General features: G+C 41.1%; 1 protein-coding gene across 1 annotated transcript in view; it reads left to right on the forward strand.

Annotated features, from left to right (window-relative positions):
* The window catches only part of ADARB2 (adenosine deaminase RNA specific B2 (inactive)), a 296491-nt gene that overhangs the window by 233564 nt on the left and 43332 nt on the right, over positions 1 to 19595 (forward strand). Inside the window, exon 7 of the mRNA XM_004385891.1 lies at positions 897 to 1065. Coding sequence (XP_004385948.1) covers positions 897 to 1065 — 169 coding nt within the window. The remainder of the gene's footprint in view (positions 1 to 896; positions 1066 to 19595) is intronic.

The raw sequence follows: 19595 nt of genomic DNA on the forward strand, positions 1-19595 counted from the left end.
CATAGTGACCCGATAAGACAGAGCAGAACTGCCCCATAGAGTTACCAAGGAGTGGCTGGTGGATTCGAACTGCCGAGCTTTTGGTTAGCTGCCTAAGGCTTGACCACTGTTCCACCAGGGCTCCAGGAAGTGGTACAAACCAAAACCAAACCTTTTGCTGTTGAATCGATTCCAACTCATAGCAACTACATAGGACACAGTAGAACTGCCCCATAGGGTTTCCAAGGAGCAGATGGTGGATTTTAACTGCCAACCTTTTGGTTAGCAGCCTAACGCTTGACCACTGCACCACCAGGGCTCCAGGAAGTAGTATAGCAGAATTAAAATCTAGATCAGGGGTTGGCAAACTCCACCCCTTAGGCCAAATCTGTCCCACCACCTGTTTTGTATGGCCTGTGAACTAATAATGCTTTGTTACATTTTCAAATGGCTGGGGAAAAAAATGAAAACTCTTTCATGACACATAAAAATTATATGAAATTCAAATGTCAGCATCCATAAATAAAATGTTATTGGCACACAGCCATGCTCATTCATTTGCGTACTGGTTATATCTGCTTACACACTACAATTGCAGAGTTGAGTGGTTGTGACAGAGATGATATGGCCTACAAAATACTATCTGGCCTTTACAGAAAAAGTTGACTGACCCCTGCTGTAGCCAGTCTTGTCCTAGAGCCCAGGCTTAATTATGTACACTGTGAAGAAATCCCTCCCCTGCCCTAAACCTGTCTCCTCACGCCTCGCCAAACGGAATGGCACTGAGATCCTTTGACGTGCTTTCTGGTTACACTTCCCCCATCCTCTCCCACCACACAAAGTTGCAGAATCCAGAAGGTCTCTTTGGACAATCAAGCACCCCTGCCATCTCTCACCTGCTGCCTTTTATCTTCTAGTGAACAGCAGCAAACACATAGTCAGGAAGTTCCGAGGACACCTGCGGACGAAGATTGAATCTGGGGAAGGGACAATCCCTGTGCGATGCCACAATGCAGTTCAAACATGGGATGGCGTCCTGCTAGGGGAACAGCTGGTCACGATGTCTTGCACAGACAAGATCGCCAGGTAATAGCCCGGTTTGATTTCCTCTTAAAAAAGTCAGCTATGTCTGTTGCGCAGATGGGATGTGGTTCTGGGTCAGAAAAGACAACGAGCAAAACCACAGGCTACTGAGCAATGTAAGTCCTAGTCCTGATTCATACCAGGTAAATACAGTATATGTTGTCAAGGAAATGGTAGATAGCAGCCTCACTTGACTAACTGACAGCTCTTCTCTTGAACAAGTATTTTTACATTTTAATACATATATTTGACACAAACGAAAACCAAACCAGTTGCTGTCAATTCCAACTCATGGCTAATTGACTTGTCAGAGTAGAACTCTACTCCAGAGAATTTTCAGTGGCAGATTTTTCAGAAGAAGATCACCAGGACTTTCTTTCGAGAAGCTTCTGGGTAGACTCGAACCGCCAGCCTATTGGTTAGTAGCCGAGAGCTTAACCATTTGCGTCACCCAGAGACTGTTTGAGGCAAAGTGTCTTTAAAGACCAAATACCTAACAATCTCCAGTTGCCACTGCAAACCACCACATAAAGACACTGGTTTGACCTGTCATTCCCTGAATGATCTGACCATTGGTGCTGCACCTCGTTCTCCCCCAAATGATTTGAGAAACACCTTTCTTCAGCTCAGTTATCTTCAGCATCATCTCATAAGTCACCCTGTCCCCCTAAAAAGTTTTGTGCGCCCTCTATGCTGCTGGCCGAGAGGCCCCAATGCCTCATGATTTCCAAACCCTGCCAGCCCAGCCTCGCAGACACCAGGCAGCAGCACTTCCCCTGACATCCTATCCTTCATGGTTCTTCTCACCGTCAAAATGTGAGGGATTTGTGTGCCCTTCTCAGGCCTCCTGTTCTGTGCTAAAATCTGATCATCTAGGTCAAGGAAAGATGTCAATCTTTGATGACAAAAAGGTAGAACTTCTCTCTCCCATCATTCGATAGAATATTTTTGTTTTAGGAGGTTACAAGAGCCTCCATACAAAGATTCTCCAACAGTGAGAGTCTCAGAAACATGGCAAGCAGGAGGAAGAGGAGTCTGCAGAAAGGAATATTTCAGTATCCCTCACAGATCACATGAGAGGCAGTTAGCAGCTCCATTCTGCTCACAATAAATAACAAGAGTGTGATTGCTAACCTGCTCCCCTAGGCCTCAGTGTTGATGCTCCAAGATGTGCCATGTCCATGGAGGAAACATTTCTGTAACTTGGGTTTGAAAAACTTCCGCAGTGCATGCTTTGGTGGTGAGGACAAGCAGCAGCAGCAGAGCGACTTGGCTTGGGGAGACTCTGGCACTCCTTGAGAGAGCCATGTTGCTGTTGTCAGTTGCTGTTGTATAACACAATGAAACGTTACCCAGTCCTACACCATCTTTTTGATCATTGGTATAAGCGAGCCCATTGTTTCCGCTATTATGTAATGCCTTCCAATCTGAGGGACTCATCTTCCGGCACTATGTAGGACACTATTCTGTTGTGACCCATAAGGTTTTTATTGGCTAATTTTCAGAAGTAGATCACCAGGCCTTTCTTCCTAGTCTGTCTTAGTCTGAAAGCTCCACTGAAACCTGTCCACAATGAGTGACCCTCGTGATATTAGAAATAGTGGTGACATAGCTTCCAGCATTACGGTACCATGCAAGCCACCACAGTACAACAAACTGACAGATGGTGGTGGGAAAGAGCCTAAACTCCCTCCAGAGCCATCCCTGATATTAATAATAACAAAGTGGTGATAGAAAGCCTGTTACGAGTGAATAAAAGCATCTTTTAGAAACTTTGATAAATGCATTAGTCTGTAATATATTAATTAAGTAAAACTGTTGTACTGCCATGAAAATGTGGTTTCCAGAGAAGTTCCTACCTCCCCAACTTCTAGCCAGATTGCTACCGCGAAGATTCTGTCTATGGACATTTTTGGAGTTGAAACTAATCAGGAGATGAGAAGACTGGTCTCACAAGGACATGAAGGAATAGAGAGACAGGTTGAGAGAGGAGAGAAAGAGAAGCTGAAAGACCCTAGGAAAACCAGAGTTAGTAATCTAAGGCAACTCAGAGTTACATGCTATGGCAATAATTATCTTGCACCAACAAAGTGCCTAACATGCCCACAATCAACAAAATGCCTTAGTGAGCAGATGGCGGGGGCGGGTGAACTTGTCTCCCACTACCCCTAGCTGAAATGCAAATGCCCCTTGTGTGGTTTCCCCTAAAAGATTGAAACTCCATGAGGTAGAGACTGTGCCTGCCTTGTTTATCCCTTTATTCCCAATTCCTAACACAGTGCTGGGCACAGAATGTTGTTATTGTTAGCTACTGTCAAGTCAGCCCCAACTCGTGGCGACCTCATGTACAACAGAATGAAATGTGGCCCACTGCTGTGCCATCCCCATGATCAGTTGTGGATCAGACCATTGTGATCTATAGAATTTGCATTGGCTGATTTTTGGAAGTAGATCACCAGGCCTTTCTTCCTAGTCCATCTTAGTCTGGAAACTCTGCTAAAATCTGTTCAGCATTGTCATGGTTTGAATTATGTCCCCCAAAAAATGTGTGTATCAGTTTGGCTGGGCCATGATTCCCAGAATTGTGTGGTTGGCCTCCATTCTGTGATTGTAATTTTATGTTAAAGAGGATTGGGATGGGATTGTAACACCACCCTTACCCAGCTCACATCCCTGATCCAGTGTAAAGGGAGTTTCCCTAGGGTGTGGCCTGCACCACCTTTTACCTTACAAGAGATAAAAGGAAAGGGAAGCAAGCAGAGAATTGGGGACCTCATAGACCAAGAAAGAAGCACCGGGAACAGAGCGCATCCTTTGGACCCAAGGTTCCTGCGCAGAGATGCTCCTGGTCTGGGGGAAGACTGATGATGACGAGGACCTTCCTCCAGAGCCGGAATAAACTTTTCTTTGTTAAAGCCATCCACTTGTGGTATTTCCGTTTGAGCAGCACTAGATGCCTAAGACAAGCATTATAGCTACATGCAAGCCTCCACTGACGGACAGGTGGTGGCTGTGCATGAGGTGCATTGGCTGCAAATCAAACCCAGGTCTCCCTCGTGGAAGGTGAGAATTCTACCACTGAACCACCAATGCCTTCTTGGCACATAATACCAAAATCAAACCAAACCTATCGCCATCAAGTCAATTCTGACTCATAGTAACCCTGTATGACAGAGTAGAACTGCCCTATAGGGTTTCCAAGGTTGTAGATCTTTACGGAAGCAGACTGCCACATCTTTCTCCTAAGGAGCAGCTGGTGGGTTCAAACCACCGACCTTTTGGTTAGCAGCCAAGCGTTTAACCACTGCACCACCAGGACTCCTTGGCACATAATAGGTACTAAAAAAACATTTGACTGGCTGGATGGTGCTCACCTATGATAACTCAAATTACTCATCGATTGGCTGCCTTTCACTCTGGAAAGCAGGGAGCAAAGCCTGCAGGGCATGAGGAGGAAGTAAGTTCTGCTTGAAGTACAGAGGGGGTGAGGCGATAATCAGAGAAGTGCAGGGCAAAGGGAAGGCAGGCCTCAGTTAGACAAGCAAGGTGAGCCCAGAGGAGCCGAGGGCAGCACCAACACTATGGGAGCCTGGGCATCGTAGATTCCAGCAGGGAAGAGGACAGCAGAGCCTCCCTAGCTTGCTGCAGGTGCTCTGCAGACCGCTGTGCGGCTTCAGTCTTTCCTGCTTTCTACTTCTGCTCTAAGAAATCAGCTGCAAAATACGGCTTTGTGCCTCTGTGAGATTTCTAGGGCTATAGGGCAGATAAAACACCAGCCCCTGAGAGCAGCGATTCCAAATTCTCATGGGAAGGTATAAATGGCTACAAGAAAAATAGTGCCATTTATTCCCTGAGTTTGATGATCGCAGCTCAGCGGCAGCCATGAGACAGCCTGATGACAATGAAGCAAAGCCCCGATTCTGTATCAAAGAGGAGAACCCAGAGTCGTCAAACAGCTTGTCTCTACAGAAGATGTGTTCCTCCTTTGTAATATTTTCATCTATTCATGAAGTGAAGAAAAGCAACAGTTCTCACTTCAGCTGGAATTCTCCTGGTGCTCTGAGATAGCAATGGGTTTCTGAATTAACTCTTTGACTCCATAAAAAATGAAGTGAATTAGCACTGCAGAACTGAAATTGTGTTGTCGCTGGGAACTTAACATCAACAGTAAATTAAGCACAGCTACAAAACCTGCTTTGTATTTGTTGCTGACAGGTCTGTCGATGGTAATGTAACTGCTCAAAAGTCAGATGGTTTCTCTTTTTAATAAAATCTACTTGAAAAGTAAAGGTCCATATTGCATTCCATCTCCAGGAATTGTCAAAAAGTTTCCTGGAACGAGAAAGAAAGATCCTAGATCACTTTTCAAAAGGAGAGTAAAAGTTTAGGAAAATCATAATGCCCATGGCTCTAGATGGGTTGAAGTGACAGCTCTCTCCCTGAATTTATCCAGGAATTAATCCTCCAAGTGCCTAGGTAGATTAGAATTCAATAATTACTTAGTCTCGTTCCCATTTACTTAGTTCTTAGTCCCCAAATCTGGTGGCCCTGGTGAGTGGTGGCAGGAGGCCTTGGTCTACTAGGGCTGTTACACAGAATCCCACAAACTGGGTGGCTTAATAAGAACAGAAATGTATTGTCTCACAGTTATGGAGGCTAGGAGTCCAAATCAGGGTGTCGACCATGTTGACTCCCTCTGAAGGCTCTAAGGGGTAACCTGTTCCATGCCTCTCTCCTAGCTTCTGGTAGGTCCCAGCTTGCAGCTGTAGTGTCACATGGCATCCTTCCTCTGTCCCCCTGCCTCTGTGTCTCTTCTTTTCTTTTATAAGGACTCTAGTCATATAGGATTAGTACCACCCTACTCCAGTATGGCCTCATGTTAACCTGGTAACATCTTCAAAGACCCTATTTCAAACAGGTCCCATTTATAGGTACAGGGGTAAGGACTTCCACATATCTCTTTGAGAGACACAATTCAATCCATAACAGGGAAGATGCACAGTGGGGAGTGCAGGTGTCAGGTGTACTGAGAAAGGGCCGGCCTACAGGCCCGGCTTGAGGTTGTTCCCTTTCCTCCTATCAACTCATTTAATCTCGCTTTAAAGCCGACTGCCTTCCCCTTCCTGTTCATTCTTCGTTTGGTTTCTCTGCTCTCTTGCTCTTCTTCCTTTTTCTCTCTCTCTCTGTCCTTGTTTCTCTCTTTTATCTCTCAAGCATCTTAATTTCCTTATTAAGTTAGTAATGTTTGCTCCTTAAACATACCATAAATTATTCTTCAATTTCTCCTTTCCCAATGGGGATTTTTAAGACTCTCCCTGTATCCCTCCCTCTCTCTCTCACCATGCTCATCTCATCTCCGACTCCCCTCATACTTCCTAAACTGGCTAGCCCATTCATTACTAACGGCTTTTCCCCTGCATGCCGACCACTGAACCACCCTTTGCCTCACTGGCTGTAAGCATCATCATCCTCAGTTCCACCATGCACCCCACCTCCTTCCCTGTACTGAAATTATGGAAATTCATTTTGTCCTAATACTGTTTGCTTCTGCATCTAAGATGTGACCTTCAGGGGATTACTTGTCACTTGATTTGCATGATGTCTGTCACAGTGAGTTGCACATGACAGCCTTTGGTAAATAATACTTGTTGATAATGATGATGAGGAGAGGGCAAGGATGATGAGGGTGATGATAGAAAGAAAGCCACATCTCTGAAGCAGTCCTGTCTGGATCAGGCAAAAGCAACTGGCATCATACCACATCCTTAGGCATGGAAGTACTTGAGCATCCCCCAGTAATCAGAACACTGAACGTAAGATAAGGATGTTAAAGCATAAGTGTGGGCTCTTTAGTAACGGGACCACATTTGCCATTTTTTAGCTGAACCATTGTTATGCTAATCATTCAACACCATAAGCATCCGTATCAAGCATTATTTGTGCAAAGGCTTCACTAGGAGACCATCTGACAATATGTATGTTCATCTGTTTTCTATCCTTTACAAAAACAAAAATTAAACCTAGGGCTTGAATAATGTTCAAATAAAGGGCCCTTTGTACACAAATGCAGATAAAACATTCTAACTCAATGAATTAAATAACCATGACATTCAAGGCTCTGTGTAGAGCATGGGGATGTGAGGATACAAAGATGTGGAAATCACAGTCTTTCCCTGTAAGGAGCTTATAAAACAGTAGAAGAACAGCCCTCACTATAGAAAACTGTAATACATGATACCCAGTACAACAGCATGCTGGAGACAACTTGAACCTGTAAGAGCTGATTAGTAAATCTTCACAGAATTTTGCAAGCCAATTGTTAAACATTGTTTGTTGGTTGTCGTGAAGTTGATTCCAACTCATGGCACCCCCGTGTGTTACAGAGTAGAACTGTTCCATAGGGTTTTCTTGGCTGTAATCTTAATGGAAGCAGATATCCAGGTCTGTCTTCTGTGGTACTGCTGGGTAGGTTTGAACTGCCAACCTTTTGTTTAGCAGGCTTTTAAATGTATTAAAAATCATTACATTTTTTAAAAAAATTATATAAACTTTCACTTAAATAAATTATATTAAAAATAAAGGCATTCAATAGTCAAAACTCACCACATCGTAATTATTTTACTGCCTTTTAGTATTATTTATGCTCTCGAAGTTATTTATACCTCTTGCGTCTGTATGGTGGAAATACTTTAAAATGATGTGCCACTGTGCATCCTTTCCAACTCTGTGTTCAATGACTTCATGTTGGTAGCTTGAATATGGCCCCAGTGATGATATTTACATCATGGAAATTGGCAAAAGCTACAAATCTTTTTTTTTTTTCTTTTTGAGTTTTGATCATTATCAGCGTACCACTGAAGTTAAGTATCATGAGAGACCTTAAACAAATGTACACATAGTCTAGAAATAAAATATTTGAGGCTGTTTATGTATTCTATTATCTTTATTCGGGTAGTAATGGAAACAGATGAATTAAGAGCTAATGGTTATTTGCAACCCACACATATTAGTATCAGGGCAAATGAAAGCGGTGGAGGGGAGATGGTGAGGAAGGGAGTTCCAGGTAGGACTCACTTCCAGTGCATCCTTACATCTTCAGACTTGAGAAAACAGATTTTCTTATATATAGTATCCCAGAAGATACTACCACCCTACAGCTCCCCCTATTAGTCTCAGTAAATTGCCCAGGCCCCTACCTCTATGAAAAAATCAGAGCCATTAATCAAAATTTTCCTTGACTTCTCCCTGACATTCACAAGGATACCTATATATGCTGCTTTTTTCTCCCTCGCTCCCTCCTATCCGCAGTGCTCTAACCTCGCCAATCCCCTCCCACCTTCCTAGGGACCTGTCTCCAGCACGTGTCTCTTTGTTCCTAAAATTTCAACCTCTACCCTGCAGCTGGCTCTTTGTCCTCATCTTGTCAGCTCATCTTTCTCATTTTAAAACATAAATTCTAAGCCCAGCATCTTCGTTTAACTGCAATTATATCCCTCCTTTCTAACCAAGATTTCTGAAAGAGTTGTCTACACTCACCTCCCAACCACTTCATAAATCATGTGACTTCAGTTTTCACCACTCCACTGAAATGTCTCTCACTGAGATCAACATTAAATTGTAGCCTCTTTTCTAACATTATCCTTGCTGCTGTTGTTAGTTGCCAGCAAGTCGGTTCTTACTCATGTCGACCTTATGTATAACAGAACCAAATGTTGCCCGGTTCTGCACCATTTTCATGATCATTAGGATGTTTGAGTCCTTTGTTTTGGCCACTGATTACCATGCGCTCCGTCCTGAAATTCTCTGTTTTGTTGGTGTCTATGACATCTCTGGTCACTTCCTCCATTTCTTTCATGGGATCCCTTCCCTCTGCTCCTTTTATTAACATCAATGTCCTCAGCCCTCTGCTCTTCTCACTTGGACCAGAGCCATCCAGTAGGAATACGTGAGCCACAGATGGAATTTAACATTTTCCAGTTGCCACATTTTAAAAAGTAAAATAGAAACAGGTGAAATTAATTGTAATAATATGTTTTATTTTACCCAATATACCCAAAATTTACCATTTCAATGTGTAATCAATATTTTAAAGAATTAATGAGATATTTTACATTATTTTTTTGTACTAAGTCTTCGAAATCCTGTGTGTAATTTAGACTCACCACATCTCTCAGTTTGAACTGGCCACATTTCAAGTGCTTGATAGCCACGTGAGACTAGTGCCTGCCGTACTGGACAGTGCCTCTCTAGACCCTCTTTCCAGTAAGCATGTTTTATTAACACACACACAGTGTTTAGTTTATGCCAAGCACTGTTCTAAGTTCTTTACAAATATTAACTCATGTGATCCTACAAGTTAAATAAATAATAATAATTTACAAATTAATATTTGCAAATATTAAATCATGTAATAAGCCTATAAGGTAGGTTCAGTTTTCATCATGGAGTCCCTGGGTACTGCAAACGGTTAATGTGCACCTCCGTTGCATTAGACATGCTCCCTGATCGGGAAAGGTTGGCCATTCATGTCCACTCACAGGTGCCTCGGAAGAAATGCTTGATGATCTACTTCTGAAAAATCAGCCGTTGAAAACCCTATGTAGCACAGTTCTACTCTGACATACCTAAGGTCACCATGAGTCAGAATCCACTCCACAGCAACTGATTACTGGTTCATTATCATCATGTTTTACAGGTGAGAAAACTGAGTCATAGAAAGGTTAAGTAACTTCATCCAAATCCATAAATTCACTTTTAAGTTGATAATTCCCAAATTTAGAGATCCAGACATGTCTTCTCTGCTAACATCAAGGCTTCTTTATCCAACCGTTTCCTGGAAACTTCTATTAAGAGAGGAAATGAGGAAAGGAAAAGTAAGAGCTAATATTAGTTAAGCACTTACTATGTGGCAGGCACTATTTCAAATGCTATGTAAATTTTATCTCATTTTGCCTTCATGATACCCCGTAAAAGGTACTATTATTTTCCATCCTTTTCAAATTAGAAAAAAGAGCTCAGAGACATTGAGTAGCATGTCCAAGGTCACATGGGTGGTGAACCAGGATTTCAGCCATGTGTTCTTTGAGTCTATGCTTTACCACTTCCCTGCAGGCTCCTCATACCTGGCTCTTCTTTCAGTCTACCTCCTTCATGCTTCACCCCTCTTCCTTTAAAATATATTGTTTCTTAATATTCCCTATTATGTGACTAGCTACACCATTCACCTAATTGCCCAAATGAGAAGCTTAGAAGTCATTGTTGACTTTCCCCTCTCATTTACCATCCATTTGCCGTTACTAAGTTCTCTAGATTCTGCTTTCTTAATATCTCTCAAATCCATCACCTGCTCTTTGTTTTCACTGATAAAGCCTTAGTCCCAACGTCATTCCTACTTAAAATTTACCTCTCCCCCTGAGCTATAAGATCCTTGAGGTCAGAGAACATGTCTTATTCTACATTATATATTCAGTGTTTGGTACAGTCAGTGCCTACATATAATAGGCACAATGAATGTTTATGACAGAAATGGATGGATAGAGGGCTAGGTGGATGGAAGAATGTGTAAAAGACTATAACAGGAGGCAATGTGTAAAAGACTATAACAGGAGGCAATGATGGCTTTTAAAATACCTTCCAGCTATGTCTGCAATAGTTTGTTAGGTTGAAAATAAGTTTATAACTAGGTGAAAATGCTAGCACAGTACTGGCATATACTAATCACTCCATAAATGTTTGTCACTGTTGGGGACTATTCTAGCTTTCAAGAATACAACTTATCAATTAGTTAATAAGCCTTATTAAGCACCTGTAATGAAAAAATATACTAGTCACTATGGGAAAATACAAGCGGAATAGAAGGTGTTTCTGACTTTTAAAGTCATTACATCTTATCAAGATATTGTGTATTATACTTTTTTAGACCTTTCATGTGGTGAAAGTGTTGTATGTACAGTCAGTATTCAGTAAATATTTATTTATTGAATGAATGAATGAACCTACTCTTTTGTCAGAACAGCCATTATGTAAAATATGAATAGATGCAACCGATTGAGCATAATCTGAAATCTTAAAATTTAAAGGACTGTGATGCTTTTCCATGTCCCATACAGATAACCATGGAAAAATGAAAAATATGTGTTCTGCCAGCCCCCGAAATACTGTCCTTCTCTGTTGCCAAGGCTAAGAGGTTATTTGTACTGCCCATAAATTTTAGGAATGTTTATAACCATCTGATTTCCTTTCCCAAGGGAATAAGAGTCTTGTTCCAAATGCTGCTTGGAGCCCATAGTCATATACATCTAGTAATTTAGAAATTGCAGTATCAGTAAAATTCCTCCGTTTAGTTTGAGCAGTCATGAAACAAAAATGTTAAGGTGAATTCTTTCATCACCTATTTCATATAACTTTTATATATATTAAAATGAATAAAATCCTGTCTTTAATTGAGGTAGGGAAGTGCATCCACTAGACAAATTTGTCATTCTCTTTGTAAATTCCCTTTGATACCAGTGAAAAATGAACTAGAGGCAGTTACATCAAGAGGTCTAAACAAATAACACAGCTATATTATTTCCCACCTACTGATCAAAAGTAATGTGCAGGTATCCCCTTTTTAGATCAGTAACACCTAAGTAACAATATAAATTAAACCACAACAGGCATTCTTCTGAGTACAGAATTCCATGAATAACAATTGATATCAGTTTACAATGTCAGTGGTAAGATAGGCTTACAGCAAAATATGTTATAGAAAGCCTGAAATTTTTACAGAGGTTTAAAATGAGCCATAAAACATTGTGAATTAAACTTCCTAGGGCTCCATCAATAGGATAATTCTTCATATTTCCTTACATATCATGTAATATTTCAAATTATGCTTTTCTTAGTCCTCTTGTGCTTTGACTTCAGACTTTCTCTATAACTCTTAGAGTAATCATTGTTAAGTCTGCAGGAGAAGTAAGTGTTAAGAGAAAATGGTGATGGATTTAACTGATCAAGCTCATTATTGGTTGTCCCAATTCTTTATCAAAGGATAAGAACTCTATTGGAAAGAAGATCAGTCCTTTTAATGAGGAGGATCACTTTTTTTTTTTTTCACATTACCTTAACATTTCTCTAACCAGTAACTAGTTACCATTAAGTCAGTTCTGACTCATGGCGTCCCCATGTATGTCAGAGTAGAACTATGCTCCATTGAATTTTCCATGGGTGATTTTTTGGGAGTAGATCACCAGACGTTTTCTTCCGTAGTGCCTCTGGGTGGACTCAAACTGCCAACCTTTCAGTTAGAAGTGGAGCATGTTAACTGTTTGTGTCACCCAGGGATGCTAATATTTCTCTAGGAATCATTTAATTAATTAATTTCTATCATAAGTAAAAGAGTCAACCCACATGCTGGAAATGGGATATTCTTGCATCTACCCTTTATCCATAAGTAATTTTCCTCAGCATTCAGAAAAAAGTTGGAGATATCACCAAGCTCTTTTGCTCCATTTGAAATATCGTCTTGGCTGCAGCCCTGCGCCAAGATCTGTACTTCAGCTACACACGGAAGCCCCTAGCCTGTTTACAGGGTGGTACTCGCCTCCTCTGCATAGCCTAGAGACTACCCACCCTGGTTTTGTACAAGGGATAACTCTTTGGCCCGTGGAAGAAAAGGCTAAGGACCATTTTTACTGATAATAATCTTTTTTTCTTTAATTTTGTTTTTAAATATGGTTTCTTACATCTGATGTCCCCTAATAGATTATAAACTAACAGTGGTTAAGCTTTCGGCTGCTAACCGAAAAAGTCAATGGTTCAAACCTACCAGTCTCTCCATAGTAGAAAGATGTGGCAGTCTGCTTCCATAAAGATTACAGCCTTGGAACCCCTGTAGGGCAGTTCTCCTCTGTCCAATAGGGTCTCTATGAGTTGAAATCAACTTGACAGCACACAACAACAACAAAGGCCAGGAATCATACTATTTGTGCTCCCTATTTTCACAGTTGTTAAAAGAGTGCATGAACATATTAGGTACTTAGTAAATGCACACTGTCTTGATAATTAAATAACTGTTTTGAAATATAAAGGACTCTTTAATGGGTGGTTCAGTGGTAGAATTCTCCCCTTCCATGCAGGAGACCTGGATTCGATTCCTAGCACCTCAAGTACAGCCACCACCTATCTGCCAGTAGAGGTTTGAGCGTTGCTATGGTGGTGACCAGGTTTCAGTGGAGCTTCCACACTGCGATAGACTAGGAAGAAAGGCCTGGCTATCTACTTCCAAAAATCAGCCAATGAAAACTCTGTGGATCACATCGGACTGATCTGTAGCCAGTCATGGGGATGGTACAGGACTGGCAGCTTTTGTTCCAGTTATGAATGGGGCTGCCATGAGTCGGGGCCCAACTGGACCGACTAGACAGCTGCTAACAAAATAACAAATAAAATCTGTATTGAACTTAGCAGAAAATAAAATATAAGTCCTTTTGTTTGGAACAGAGCCGTCAGAATCAGCAAGAAAATTCTTGGGCGGTGAAAATCTTTTGAAAGTAAAATAATTTTTTTTCTTTCTAGGTTTTCAGTCAAAAAGAAATTTTAGTTAAAACAGGAGCAAAATACCATCCTGATGATAAAAGCTAGTTCAAATGCTCCAGGTGGGGAGAATCAATTCTCTTGTGGGTTAATTGGCTTTGCAAACAAAACAAAACAAAAATCTGTAGCCACAGGCAAACCTAAATACACCTAAAGCTGTATTAAAAAAAAAAGAATGCCTCCAGATAAACAGGAACAATCTGAGAAAGTATCAAAAGGTCAACCTATCATATCTCTACTGCTGGAAAAACAGCTCAAAGTGATATCGTATATTTGAAGGTCCCCACCTCATTAAAAGTAAAACACGATAAAGAAAAATTATGAAAAGTAGGGAAAAATGAAATAATTAGCCAATATCCCCATAGTCATAAAAAAGTCAATATTTTGTTATATTTCTGCCAATCTTTTTTCCTAAACTTTTTATGAGATTGTGCTGTTTATCCCAGTTTGCTTATAATTTTTTTTACTTACCACTATAATCGTTCCTCAATTTGTAAAAGAGTAGTTCAGTGCAAACATAATATTACATTTAATAGTTGTGCCTTTGGTTAGTTCCCTGTTGCTGGGTACTTGGAATGCGTCCAATTGTTTGCTATTGTAAATAATGTTACCAATAATCTTTGTACAAAACCTTGTGCAAATCTCAGATTAGGTATGTAGGGTATATTCCCCAAAATGAAGTTATGGAGTCCATCCACAGTAGCCCAGGTTACCCTAGAGGGTAAACAGTATGTTTTCATAAATAAGGAAGGGGGTGGAATCTCCTCAGACAAGACTATATCAGGTGTAGAAGGCAGAAAGGTGGCCACAAAAAAAAGATACGTCATGGTCTAATCTTCAGAACCTGTGAATATTATTTTATATGGCAAAAGAGTGAATATTAATTTGTGTGGCAAAAGATGTTTAAGTTAAGGATCTTGAGAGGAGGAACTTTCCTGAATTATCCATGGGTCTCTAAATTCAATTACATGTATTCTTATAAGAGAGATGTAGAGGGAATTTTGGTACGACACAGAAGACATACACAGACTACAAAGTGATATGAAGACAGAAGCAGAGATTGAAGGGACATGGCTACAAACCAAGGAACACCAAGGATTGCCAGCAGCCGCCAGAAGCTAGAAAGAGAGGCATGGAATGAATTCTCCCCCAGAGTCTCTGAGGCAGCGCTGCCCTGCTTGATTTCAGACTTCTGGCCACCAGAGTTGCTTAAACCACCAAGTTTGTAGTAATTAAACATGGCGGCCCTAGGAAACTAATACACCAGTGTAAGTGAAATTACTTTTACCCCTACTCATTTTGTCTTTGGAAAATTACAGAATCAGATAAAACCACAGTAAAATTAATTCCTAAAATCCTGCCATCAATATCATCAGGGAGACGAAATTAAACTATGCAAACTGGGTTATTTCATCATGTCAATGAAAATTAACCCTCAAAACCACAAATTAAGGTTGAGTAGCACACTAAAGTTTAGTCCAGTTTTTCCTCAGCTCAGTAAGACAAGACTGACCAAACCCCTGGCCCTCAGTGGGACAAGGAGGAGACTACAGCAAATTATGTTTGTTACATTCCGTGTTCCTTTAGACGTCTGTCTGGCTTTGAGAATGCACTCTATATGCTTTATAGCAGGCAAATGCCACAGTCTACTTAAACTATGGAGAGAACCAAAGTGGTGTTTTTTGCTTTTGTCTTTGAGAATCAAAAGTTGAGTGGCATATAAAAATCTAAATCTTCTGGAACTAATGTTCCTTTAGATATGGTTTCTAATTTTAAGTACCTGAGCTTGATTATTGATCACAATGTGTCTTTAAATGAACAGATTAAAACTTTCTCCATAAAAATGAACTGTAAAAAATTATAGCTGCTCTCTGGAGAATAAGGTACTGTCTGACTTCTAAACATAGATGTCAGACTGTGAAGAGTAAGCTTCTCTTTCTGATTATGAAGATTTGCTGCTCAAAATGCCCTCAAAGTGAGTTTTTCTGTCCTCCTTTCTACCACCCAGCCCTCCTGGGGAAAAATTCTGACATCCCTTCTATTAGGTATATTGACAGTTATCTTATTTTTAAAATGTTACCAGTTCTATTGAAGTCAAATGAAAGTGTTATTTTTCTAATCTCAAAATACAACCAGTAGCCAGTTGCCATTGAGTTGATTCTGATTCATGGAGACTCTATGTGTGTCAGAGTAGAACTGTGCACCATAGAGTTTTCAATGGCTGATTTTTCAGAATTAGATCTCCAGGCCTTTCTTCTGAGGTGCCTCTGGGTGGACTCAAACCTCCAACCTTTGGGTTAGCAGCCAAGCTTGTTAATCGTTTGTATCTCTCAGGAACTCAAAATATAGATCTTTCTGAAACTTCTTAAACCCTCGAACCGAAAATTTTATAGCTTGTTTAATAGCCTTTTTACTCTTTCCTCAACATAGATTGTGTGGTACTTTTATTAATACTTTTAAGTGGAATTTTATATAATCTCTTGTGAGGAAAGTAGTGAGTAATAAAGTCTATAATATTTATCAAATATAAAAGTAATAACAACAAATTAATAGCACTTCTGTGTCTGTTACTTCTTTTAACTCTTGTAACCACACTGTGAAGCGAACAGAGTGGTGAGATTATTTTCATTTGAGAGAATGGCCAACAATTCATCACTTGGGGACTCTGCCCAGACCCTGTGGAAACAGCAAAGGGCAGAGAAACGCAGTTTATGCAAAAGAGAAACTATTCATCTAATTAGGTGAACAAGGGTTAACATGAATGTTAAAAGAAAACAAAAGAATAGACTAAGTAACAATCTAAGACAACTCCACAGGATCCTTCACAGAAGAGCACAAACATCAATTGCATGTGACAGATCACATAGTGCTGTGCTTTTTGAGGAAAGAGAATGATACTTGAGGACTCAGGAAGAAACAGACATGAATGGACCTGTACAGGATACACAAATGATCAAAGCTTCATTTTATTGCTTCCATCTTCACAAAAGGAATAAAAAGGTGCTCCTTAGGGTAAGTAAACTTTGTCTTCTTTCTCCTGGGAACCAGGAAGCCAAAAGTACTGCCTGTGAGGACAGACTTGTGTCCTCACAGCCTCACTCAGGGGCAGCCCAGAAAAGGGGGATGGTGGGAGAAATCTTGACTCTTACACAGATTTGCACTTTCAGTTACTAAAAAGACACTGTATTTCATAGAAAATGTCACCACTCCAAGATTGGAGGACGTTTCTCCCCAGTGCCAATATCTGGGATGAGGTGGAATTGTTAGGACCTAAGAATGGAACATGAGGGCATTGGTGGTTCAGTGGTGGAATTCTCACCTTCCATGCAGGAGCCCCACGTTTGATTCCCTGACAATGCACCTCATGCACAGCCACCACCCATTTGTCAGTGGCGGATTGTGTGTTGCTATGATGCTGAACAGGTTTCAGCGGACCTTCCAGACTAACATGTCCTAGGAAGAAAGACTTGGCAATCTATTTCCAAAAATCAGCCAAAGAAAACCCTATGGATCACAATGGTCTAATCTGCAACCGATCATGGGGATGATGCAGGACCAGGCAGCATTTCGTCCATTATGCCTGGGGTCACCATAAGTCAGGGGCCAATTCCACAGCAGCTAACAACAACACGAATGAAAATACGGGAAGCGGGCCAAGATGGCAGAGAAGTCAGATGGCTTCCTATGTCCCTCTTACAACAAAGACCTGAAAAAACAAGTGACTTGATTATATATGAATATCTAGTAGCCCTGAACAAGGCAAAGTTGAGGAATTGGACTGAGTGGCAGAGGAAGAGAGAGACGGTTCAGAAGCAGCAAGGAGTTGCTTGACCTGACCCAGGGGTAGCCGCAGCCCTTCAGCCCGGATCAGCTTGGGGTGTGCAGTGAGGTGGGCATACAGTTCCACTCGCTCACTTGGGAGGCAGTTTCCACATCGAGAGAGATCTGGCAGCAGAGATTCTGCTCAGACACTCCAAACCAGTGAAAAGCAGCACCCAAGTGGCTAAAGACAAGTACGTGCGTGTGACCTTTTGTGGGGATTTAAAAAAAAACAAACACATATGGGAAATACTTTTCTCCATTTACCTCTTCCCTCCCTGCTCTGCACCTGGTCAGGCCAACTTCAGCAATCTGTGAGTCCCCTGGGCCGGAAGTAGATCCCATAAGGCGCCCTGACCCATTCTCCTGGCCTTGGAGAGGGAACAAATTAACAAACAGGGAAAAAATAAGCTACCGGCTCCCCTAAGCCAGGAACTCAGGGTTGGTACAGCTCCTTTACCTAGGCACAGGCATAAGGGGTCCGCAGACTTTGAGTGCCTCCCACCCCTGTATAGACTTGTGTGGACCCCTCTCAACAGTGTAAGCCCTCACTACCACAGTACAACAGGGTAAACACCTGAAGTCTAACTTCAATTGTTTCAGCTATGAAGTGGCAGATTTGTGATGCTTGACACTGCTCTGCCCTTTAAGCAGGCACCTTACCTCTCCACATCAGGGGCTTGAAGACTGGTGGCTCCACCCACACCACATAGCCACCTGCTACAGGGGTCCAAGAATAAGTGGTGACCCCCAGCCAACAGAGTAGGGTACTCATAGTCTGGCTACAAAACTCACCTACCTACTCACTCTAGAGAACAGGGACATGCTTTCCTTTCAGACCCTCAGGGTCACCTGTCAGCTCCTGCCTTGCTCAGCACGTGACCCCCTTCTGCAGCCAGATACCTGTGCCTACACCAATCACCCATTCCTTTCTAAGACTGTAGGTGAGAGCCTGCACCACACATTTGGTGACTGACTGCCTGGACACCTGAGCTGAATCCATATAGGAAAATTTAATGGACTCCTGGGTACACATACTTAGTTACAGACCTAACTGCCTGGTGACAGGACGTTAGAGCTTTGACTGCACCAATAATCAAAATAGCATACACGAGCAGCCTATCTGGGCATATCAAAACAAAACAAAACAAAAAGCTAGGGCACACTAAACAAATATAAAATTATAATAATGTATTGATGGCTTGGAGACAAGTCAATATCAAATCACATAAAAAGGCAGTCCATGATGGCTTCAGCAAGCTCACAAAATAAAGAATCAATAAATTTTCTGGAGGAAGATAATTTCTTAGAATTGCCAGAGGCAGAATACAAAAGATTAATATACAGAACTCTTCCACAAATTAGAAAGGAAATTTGTAAAACGCAAAGAAAGCTAAAGAACATACGGACAAAGCAGTAGTGGAACTTAAAAGTATTCAAGAGCATAATGACAATTTTAATAGGCTGCAAGAATCCATAGAGAGACAGCAATCAGAAATCCAGAAAATTAACAATAAAATTTCAGAATTAGGCAACTCAATAGAAAGTCATAGGAGCAGAATTGAGGCAGTAGAAGTCAGAGTTAGTGAGACTGAAGATAAAGCAATTGACAACAAATTATTTGAGGAAAAATCAGATGAAAGAATTAAAAAGAAGGAAGAAATACTAAGAGTTATGTGGGACTCTATCAAGAGAAATAACCTATGTGTGATTGCAGTACCAGAACAGGGGGAAAACAGAAAACACAGAAAGAATTGTTGAAGATTTGTTGACAGAAAACTTCCCTGATATCATGAAAGATGAGAAGATATCTACCCAAGATGCTCATCGAACTCCACATAAGGTAGATCCCAAAAGAAAATCACCAAAGACATATTATAATCAATCTTACCAAAATCAAAGATAAATAGAGGATTTTAAGAGCAGCTAGAGATAAACGAAAAGTCATCTACAAAGGAGAGTCAATTAGAATCAGCTCCGACTACACAGCAGGAACCATGCAGGCAAGAAGGCAATGGGATGACATATATAAAGCCTTGAAGGAAAACAAATGCCAGCCAAGAATTATATATCCAGCAAAACTGTCTCTCAAATATGATGGTGAAATTAGGGCATTTCCAGATAAACAGAAGTTTAGG

This window comes from Trichechus manatus, unplaced genomic scaffold, assembly GCF_000243295.1.
Source record: "Trichechus manatus latirostris isolate Lorelei unplaced genomic scaffold, TriManLat1.0 scaffold00149, whole genome shotgun sequence".
Taxonomy (NCBI): Eukaryota; Metazoa; Chordata; class Mammalia; order Sirenia; family Trichechidae; genus Trichechus; species Trichechus manatus.